Genomic DNA, 9,716 nt, shown 5'->3' on the forward strand with positions numbered 1-9,716 from the left:
CAGCTACACCATTGTCACCAACAAAGCAGAATGGGAGGGTGATGCCCTAGCCCAGTTCCAAGCAAGCCATTTATAGAGGCAAGCAAACAAGCAAGGTGGTATGTACCCAGCTTGGCACACATGTGGTGGGGAAGGGCTATTATGGAATTTGTTGCCCTTTAAAATGATTGGCTGGTGCTGGGAGCCAAGCCATAAACTTTCATAAGTAGGTACAATTGTTAACTTCTTCTTTCCTCCTGATTGGTGGTTGTTAGTGACCAAGAGACGAATGCTAGGTGTAGGCCTGCTGCGGAGTGACCTGAAGACCAATGTTAGGCGCAAGGTTTTTGGCTAACTCCAGTTCAACCTTAGGTCAGGTTCTCTAAAGTGGATCCTGAACCCAAGATGGAGTTGGTCTGGTCTCTTGTGTCAACTTGGCAGAAGCTAGGATGATTTTTAGAAAAGGAAACTTCAATGGAGAAAATGCACCAGACTGATCTGTGAATGATCCTTGTATATTTTCTTGATTGATGATTGATGGGGGAGAGCCAAGGCCATTGTGGGTGGTTCCATTCCTGGGCTGGTGGTCCTGAGTTCCATAAGAAAGTATGCTGAGAAAGCCCCAAGGAGCAAGCAGTGAGCAGAGCCCTCCAAGGCCTCTGCATCAGCTCCTACCTCCAGGTTCCTTCCTCGTTTGAGTTCCTGCCCTGACTTCCCTCAGTGATAGACTGTGGAAATAAACCCTTTCCTCCCCAAGTTGCTTTTGGTCATGATGTTTCATCAAAGCAGTAGAAAGCCTAAGACAGCCTACATCAAAATTAAAAGGGCTGTTGGTATAGCTCTGTGGTAGAGCACTTGCCTAGGATTTGTGAATCTTGGTTTCCATTTCTTTTTCTTTTCTTTTTCTTTTTCTTTTTCTTTTTTTTTTTTTTGATTTTTGGTTTTTTTAAGACAGGGTTTCTCTGTATAGCCCTGGCTGCCCTGGAACTCATTCTGTAGACCAGGCTGGCCTTGAACTCAGAAATCTGCCTGCCTCTGCCTCCCAGAGCGCTGGGATTGGTTTCCATTTCTAAAACTGAAACCAAACAATAAATAAGCTTTGCTAACACAAAAATCTAAGCTGGCTTACCTCCTCAGGCCATGAGATGTGTCTCTAGAATATTTAAGCCAACAGAACAATGATTGCATTAAAAACATTGCATTAAAAACATTCCTGGTGGGGAAAGACAGGAGAATGGATGGAGAGAAGAGGATTTATGGAACATATGGGGGGGAGGGACTGGAAAAGGGGAAGGCTTTTAGAATGTAAACAAAGAATATAGAAAATAAATTTAAAAATTTAAAAAAAAATGAAAACAAAAAAAACAAAATAAAAACATTCCTGGTTTTCCACTAGGAAGAAGATGGGTTTAGGAGAACAGGCCCGTGGTGCTGTTCTCTGCCCAGAAGGCCACAGTGGAAAGTTGTCATTGGAAAGCATGGAAAATCCCTAGCCTCAAGCTGGTTGAGAGGGGAAGGAAAAGGCCAGCAGGTCCTCATTTCTGAATTTTAGCTGATCTGCTCCCAGGCTGAGCATTGCTGCTGAGCTAGGGGCCTAGAGGAGGCAGCGGACACTTAACAGGCAGGCTTGGCCAAAGCTGTCCCTTCTGAGAGGGCGGTGCCAAAATGCTAAGCTGGGTGTGGCACGGGAATCAAAAGAGAAGGCTGAGTCTGTTCCTTAAATCACTACAGTAAGGCCTGGAGAAATGGTTGTTCTCCCTGGAACCCTGAATCCAGCGCCCAGCAACCACATGGTGGCTCACGGTCATCTGTAATGGGATCTGATGCCCTCTTCTGGTGTGCATGAAGACCGATCACTCATATACATGAAACAAATAATAAAATCACTATGATAACCATCTGAATAATCTAAGTATCATCACGTCAGGCTGTGTGCTCATACAGAGAACCGATGAATGAGGGAGATAGGAAGGAGAGGAAGAAAGAGCACGTGTCCTACAAAACCAACCTGAGTCTTGGCTAAGTCTAGTGAGGTGGAAATTCCATAAAAATTCCATAAAATGGTCAAAACGTAACAGCACAGCTACATTCAAATTAAAGGTTAGGAGATGAACTATGATTTCAATCGGCTCTTTTCTTTATAAAAGAAATAAATCCAGGAAGCATCAAGCAGTTGGCATTCCGTACGTTGTTATTCAGTTATCACTTCCTTTCTGGTGTGTGATGGTTTGGCAATTTGCTATCTAGCGGTCTGTCATTAGTCTCTCCACGTAGAGATGATTCTACTGCGTCTACAGAACAGCTTTCAAATCCAGGCATCGTGGGATTCACAGTCCAACTAGTTCTGCACAAGATCACAGGTAAACTGGTTTCCTCAGAATGAAGTTTCATGGCTTTTCTCTCTCATATCACAGGAAGCGCTTAGACTGAGGAGGAGGGGCAGGTCAACTCAGGGGTGTGGCTTAGACTGAGGAGGCGGGGCAGGTCGACTCAGGGGTGTGGCTTAGACTGAGGAGGCGGGGCAGGTCGACTCAGGGGTATGGTTTAGACTGAGGAGGAGGGGCAGGTCGATTCAGGGCCACAGATTTAAAGAGTCTATAATCTAGCCAAGCGGTGGTGGCGCACGCCTGTAATCCCAGCACTTGGGAGGCAGAGACAGGCAGATTTCTGAGTTCGAGGTCAGCCTGGTCTACAGAGTAAGTTCCAGGACATCCAGGTCTACACAGAGAAACCCTGTCTCAAACAAAAACATAAAAAAGGATTCTATAAACTAGCTGAGTAAAGGATAGAGTCACAAAAAATGCCAAGTGCACAGCGGTGCTCAAGTCTAAGAAGACGTAGAACCGCAGGGAAGCTGCTGTAAGCCTCTGTCCTAGGTCCAAGCATTCTCACACTACGTCTTGCTTTTCTTGCTTTTCTCGGCCTCCCGGGTTCTTACCCAGGATTCCATCAAGAAGTCTTTGAGACTCGGCTTCCACCCCAGAGCCATTAGATCATATGGAACCACTTATACTAAGTTCAATGCCATTAACCAAATTGTTAAAGTTACTGAAAAACTGGAAGGCATATATAACGGACAAACTGCTGGTGCGGGGAGGGTGCATGCCTTGCTGGTATTTCATTCCTGGATGTCCCGGTGCACCATGTCTTGAAAACTGAAGTAGACACCTGTTAGCAGGGAGTTTCCTTTGCAGGTTGTCTTGTTGATAAAAGGATTTTAAAATGAACTCTGGGGGCTGGAGAGACAGCTCAGTGGTTAAGAGCACCGACTGCTCCTCCCAGCCACCACCTGACGGGCTCACAACCATCTGTAATGGAATCTGATGCCCTCTTCTGGTGTGTCTGAAGATAGCAACAGTGTACTCATATACATTAAACAAATAAATCTTTTTAAAAAATGAAATCGAAGCACCATTAAATGTATGTGGGAGAAAAACCAGAGTAGGCCCTCAGCCAATCCACGCAGCTTCAGGAAAGAGCAGGTGGGACAAGAATGTCTTCTGAGTCAGTGAACAATGGAGGGCTGCAGGCAGGAGGACAGAGGACAACACTTCACAGAAACAATGAGAAGCAGGGTGAGGATGTTTAGTAGGACTTTTGGGCAATATCCAACAAAGAGCTAAGAGGACAAGACAGGATCCAGGTGTGGTGGTACAGGACCGTCACCCCCAGCATTCGGAGGAAGGAGGCAGAAGATAGCTGGATCCAGAGAAGACTGTTCAGACACAGGTTTAACCCAGTAGAAAGTCTTTATTAGCCAGCCCAGAGTGTGATTTATTTTGTTCCTGGCCCTTTAAAGGATCCCCAGTTGCTAGTCAACTGACTCTTGAAGAGAATTGCTTGACCCTGTGACCTTTAGTGGCGGTTGCCTCTAGGCTTTCTGGGAAACAGGAGAGGATTATAAAAAGCCAGCAGAGGCTGAGAGAGAAGGGAGGGGTCCAAAGAGCAGGGCTGGAGAAGACAGCTGGGGCAGGAAGAAAAAAGGTTGAGTAGGCTAGGGATGAGAAGGCTGTTGGGGATAGGATGAGGTCAAGTAGAGAGGAAATAGACCATAGAGAAGATACTGCTAGAAGACAGCTGAACGTGAGTCGGGCTAGCACAGGAGGCCTTTGGTCAGGGGAGAAACCACCGAGCAGACAGGCCAGAACAAACTAGATTGGAGCTGCTAGTTTATTGTTTACGCTGACTTTTGAGGAACTGGGAGGAGGGCTGGGAGAAAAGCTTGAAGAGGAGGGATAGGAACTGGGAGGAGGGCTGGCTGGGAGTTAAGAGGACTCCTGACCGACTGTAGGAAAAGAAAACATTCAAAACAAACAAAAACATTTAAAAATTCACGTTTCACACCAGCCAGTTATCCAGGAGTGGAACTACAGAAGTGACAAGGTTAGTACATTTACAGACTTTCCCAGAACTACAGACTTTGATGGATTAAGCGTCTGTTTTTCTTTTGGCAGGTGCATGCTGAGTTTTACAGCCTGAAGGGCACTTCCATCATGGAGTCAGTTTGTGCTACCAAGTCTGGGGCCTGTTATAGGTCACAGGGATTCACTGGCCAGCAGCATAGCTAAAAAGCAAAAGCCTTGTTCAGTGATACACTATTCTAAAAGTAGGTTGGAAGAGCAGTAGAGGAAGACTACAGGCATTGACTTCTGGCATTTCCAGTATACACACACACACATGCACACACACAGGCAAGCATGCCTACATATGAACATGTTTATATATGAGCCACATACACAGAAAACGTTTTTTTTTGTTGTTTTTGTTTTTTTGGTTTTTTGGTTTTTTGGTTTTGTTTTTTTTTTTTTTGGTTTTTTGAGACAGGGTTTCTCTGTGTAGCCCTAGCTGTCCTGGAACTCTCTCTGTAGACCAGGTTGGCCTTGAACTCAGAAATCCACCTGCCTCTGCCTCCCAAGTGCTGGGATTAAAGGCATGTGCCACCACTGCCCGGCACAGAAAAAGTTTTAATGAAAAAAAAATAAAAAGTTTTAATGAAAGAAAAAATGGTGGCACATGCCTTTAATCCCAGCACTCAGGAGGCAGAGACAGGCAGTCCTGTGAGTTCGAAGCCAGCCTGGTCTACAAAGTGAGTTCAGGACAGCCAGGGCTCTGTTTTACAAACTTTGTCTCAAAGAACATAAAGGTTAGACTTTTGAGTCAGATCTCAGAAAGCAGACGGGCTTTACAGTGAAGATCTGAAAGCAACTGCTTCATCCTGGGATAATCCTTCCTACTACTTCCTTATGTCTTCCAATGAACCATCTTTACTTAGGGATGGTCTCCAGGCCAGGTGATTGACAGGCCCAGAAGGAATGAAATTTAAGTGAAGGGGCTTTATTATGTAATGTTCTAATCTTTAAGGCAAATTAAAATTCATGGCTTTACCCATAGCCCCAGGTAGAACTCAGAGTCCAAGCTTTTTAGTTGTTTGAGACTGGGTTTCTCTGGGTAGCCCTGACTGCCTGGAATTCCCTCTGTAGACCAGGCTGGCCTCGAACTCAGAGATATTCCCACCTTTTCCTCCAGAGTACTGGGACTAAAGGCCACCCTTAGCCTGGAGCCACCATCTGGCTCCAGATTCTGATCTTTTAATCAAAATAGCTTTCCTTTAAGGGACCTAAACAAAACCCTAATGTTGAGACAAACTAGGTTGACTCCATGATAGGCTTCGAATCGGCAGTTCTGGAGACAAGGCCTATATCTCTGTTTCCAAGAACTGGATAAGTCCAGGCAAATCCAGGTCTCAGAAGCTGCCCCACCACCTGGCCTCCCCAGAAATCCCCTAATCACCACACTCACTGTGATGTCTCTGTGGGCATAATATTTTTGCAAGCTATTTTTAATAAGGGTTCAACCTCTCCTCTAGTCCAACACCCAGTTATTAGGATATGGGGGAAGTGGACCTGTTGAGCAATAGTTCTTTGGGGTGAGCTTGATCTTGCTGTAGCAAACTCCAAACACGACTCAGCAGCTGCAGACCAGTCCTCTAGGCAGGCAGATAGCGGGCACGAACTAGCAGCTACAGAAGTCCTTTCAGAAAGCAGACATCGGGCACAAACCGGCAACTGTAATTCAATCCTGAAGAAACTGCCAGGCTTGCTAACCAGCCTGAGGGGGGCCCTAGGAACAGGCACAAGCAGTTCTTGGGAGAGTTTCAATGGCAGCGGCATTATCACAAGTTGAGCTCAACAACACTGTATAAGGTGAACCACTACATGTGTCATTAGCGAAGAAAGACAAGGCGGAGCAAACCAAACCAAGGCTCAGTGCTCCTCTCCCAGTCTGTGGGTCGTATTTATCCTCCTTCATCAAGAGTCCTTTCACGTGTCTGATATTCCCAAACATCCTTTCCCCTGTGTCTGCGTCAGAAAAGCAGTCTTTCACATGTCTGCTTTAGCAAGACATCCTTCCTCCCTGTGTGTGCCCTGGCAAAACATCATTTGGCATAACTAACTTTCCAAAGAACTAGAAGTTTCCACTTCACATTTCCATTTTTGTGGATGATGGACCTTAGTGTGCTAGAGTTTTGCAGAATAAAACACTCCACGTTTATATGCCGTCTGAGTTCGGGATATCAGTCTTTGGTGAATCATGGACCCTTACAATCTTTGTCTTTGGTATTTTAAATTTTAAGGAAAAGCAATTGTGAAGCTTCTCTTTCTTAGAACTTATATAACCATGGAAGTGGAGGTAAAGTCTGACATTGATCAGGAGGAAGGAATCCACTCTCCAGGACCTGCAAGCCTGCTGATGCCTTTCTGAGGGGCTAACACAATGTCCCAAACAGTCCAGTCTCACTCAGTATAAAGTCCCCTCAACTGTCTGACTCATGACTGTGCCGTTTTCCTTGTGTCACCTCCTTACACCAGAAAGCAACCATGCTGTCCAGTTTTCTCCGGGCTTTCTCCCACCACCACACAGTAGCTTTGAAAGGGATGGTCTGGTGTGTTCTGTGTGCTTCAGACCTTTCCCACCTAAAAGCCCACCTCTGCTAGCTCTGGCAACACCAGTGCTGCCTGATTCTCGGACCTCAGAGGCAAGGAAGTTCTAAGTGCTGTGATTGTGCTTTTTTGACACTCTGCCCACACCCTCCTCCGACCGCCCCCGATGGTATGGAATTACAGCAGAGTCCTCTCTCCACATGAAAGCGCTGGATCACTGTTTCTCATCCTGTGGGTCACGACCCCTTTGGCTAGTCTAATGATCCTTTTATAGGGGGTCCCATATCAGATACCCTGCATATTAGATATTTATGTTACAATTCATAACAGTAACTAAATTACAGTTATAAAGTAGCAATGAAGTAAGTTTGTGATGGGGGGGGGGGCGTCACAGAAAGATGAGAAACTGTTATAAAGGGTCACAGAATTAGGAAGGTTGAGAGCCACGGGAGAGGAAACTCCAAAGCCACTACAGAGACAGCCACTCCAAAAACCGCCTTCAGCTTGCTACAAGGTCCACTCCTAACAGTGGAGCAATGAAGAAGGAGGAGGAAGAGGGGGAGAGGGAGGAAGGGGAGGGAGCCGGAGAAACAGCCCCAGGAAAGACCATTCCAATAGCCTAGTAACCTCTAAGCCCTGTAGAGTGCTTTTGGCACTTTCGCTGGTAACATTTCACTTTCCTCCTGGCTGGTATGCCAGGCCAGAGTATCATTAGCAAGTTTTTATTGAGGGGGAAGAGGAGTCAAAGGTCACCCCATACCCCACGGGGTGGGGGAGGGGACGCGGGGAGTGAGAGGCAGAAATCTCCTGGTAGAGGTTCCTTTGCTATTATCTCTGACAGCAATTCTCACACTCCCACGCTAAAGACTTGGGAAAAGGAAGATTCCAGAGAGTGGGCGGGAGAATGAAAGAACAGGGGGCAGGAATATGATCCAACGTATGAGGTAAATATACAAGTATGTGTGTGTGTACATATATAAAGTTGTGAAATGATTCTTTTTTAACCAAGTATTACTATCGTGCGTGTGGCGGTCAGAGGGCCACTCTGTGGAGTTGGGTCTCCCCTCCACGGGGACTTGAACTGGTTTCCCAGGTTTGTATCACAGGCTTTTTCACCTACAGACCTATCTCTAGGGCCCTAAATAATAAATTTTAAAAAGTAGGGTTCACTCAACATGCTCATTATAAGTAAGAAGGATGGCCGTGCAATTCCACAACACCCAAGGGGCTGGGACAGTGGGAGGGGAGTGTCCCGAAGGCAATGTTATACTGTGTGGCACTGCCCAAGGTGGGGGGGAAGGGGGACAGACTTTAGTGACTTCACCACCTGCTCAACAGAGCTGATGCCTCCCCTCCAGCGTCTGGGGCGCGCTTGGCCCCCCCAAATCCACCTCCTTTCACTCATCCAGCGCGGGGGGGGGTGTTTATTTCCACTTCTTGAATTCGTTTACAAAATCTAACTGACGCCGGGGTTCGTGCGGGCGCGGCGGGCCTGGGCGTCCCCTAGTCGGCGGCCCGCGCGCGCTCCAGCACGAGCAGCGGGATCTCCTCCAGGCCCTCGGGCCGCTCCCCTCTCCGCAGGTAGCGCCGCCGCCACGTCGCCAGCCTCTGCAGCAGCCTCTGCAGGGCCGGGGGCGCCCACACGCCGCGCTCCGACGGGGCCGCGGCGCCGGGCCGCACGAACTTGCCCTTCCTCCGGCGCGCCCCGCGGGCTCCGCGCGCGAACAGCCGCCGCCAGCACCAGAAGCCCGAGCCCGAGCCGCCGTCGCCCGCTGTCCTGCGCGCCGCTGCCTCGGGCTCCGCGTGCCGCGCGCCCCGCTGCAGGCGCGCCACCTTCTCCAGCAGCTCGTGCTGCACGCCACCGCGCCGCGGGCCCCGCGCTTCCGCCATGAGCTGGCCCGGGGCCGACGATTCGGGAAACCACTGGCCGCGCAGCTCTGCCGTGCCCTCCAGGACCCCAAAGGACCAGCGTCTCTCCGTGGGTGGCCTTCGGAGGGATGTGCGCCCTTAGCAGCCCCCCCCCCCCCCCGTTAAGTTACCAAGGACACGTGGAGGATGACTCCACAATGGCAGCCTTGCTCTGGAGGAAGTCCTAGAATCCAGAGACACCCCCCTCCCCCGCGCGCCCCCAAGCACCCTGCGATCCAGGAGTCATTGCGCCCTAGCCAAGCACAGTAACACCGGGGTTCAAGGGCAGCCTGGGATATCTAGTGAGCCTCTTTCTCAACCAAAAGAAGAAGAAGGGGTGTGGGGACTGGGCTCTTCCCTTACAAAATGACTTCAGACACTAGGAGAAGGGATCTTGACAGCCCAAGGACCTCTGCTGCCTTGTAAGTATTGAGCCACACTGGACAGAGTCCTGGGTCTTTGGCTGTGCTGGCCTGGAGATTTAAGCCTTATGGATGGTTGGTCAATATATATAGAATGTGCATATAATTTAGCATGTGCTTGGCAAAAAGCAAATGTACTGTGAATAAATTACTACATAATCTTCACAAGAAGCGATTCCCAAGTGAAGAAAAAGTCTCGTTTTTGATGACTGAGAACGCTGAAACTCAAGATAGGTAAAACTGTGCCTGTTAAAATAGAGCATGTAGATGCGACAGGTTCAGAACCTGTCATTCCAAAATCTGCCCCTCCCCTCAGGCAGCTGAATGTTCAGGAGTCTACCAGAGATGACCCATGAACCTCTCTCATTCTGTGGCATAAACTGATATTCAGAAGGCCAGTTTCTCTAAGGCGTGGGTACCAGTAAGTCCTCCTAGACACACACACACACACACACTAGAGAGAGGG

The 9,716-nt window shown here is 48.3% G+C and overlaps 1 protein-coding gene across 1 annotated transcript; it reads right to left on the reverse strand.

Annotated features, from left to right (window-relative positions):
- Nucleotides 1-8,362: 8,362 nt before the first annotated feature.
- On the reverse strand, nt 8,363-8,933 carry LOC127697626 (uncharacterized). Its single transcript, XM_052200896.1, has one exon. The coding sequence runs from the start codon at nt 8,808-8,810 to the stop codon at nt 8,424-8,426; it is 387 nt and encodes a 128-aa protein (XP_052056856.1). The 5' UTR covers nt 8,811-8,933; the 3' UTR covers nt 8,363-8,423.
- Between the last annotated feature and the right edge of the window lie 783 nt (nt 8,934-9,716).

This window comes from Apodemus sylvaticus, chromosome 12 (genome assembly GCF_947179515.1).
Source record: "Apodemus sylvaticus chromosome 12, mApoSyl1.1, whole genome shotgun sequence".
In the NCBI taxonomy this organism is placed as follows: domain Eukaryota; kingdom Metazoa; phylum Chordata; class Mammalia; order Rodentia; family Muridae; genus Apodemus; species Apodemus sylvaticus.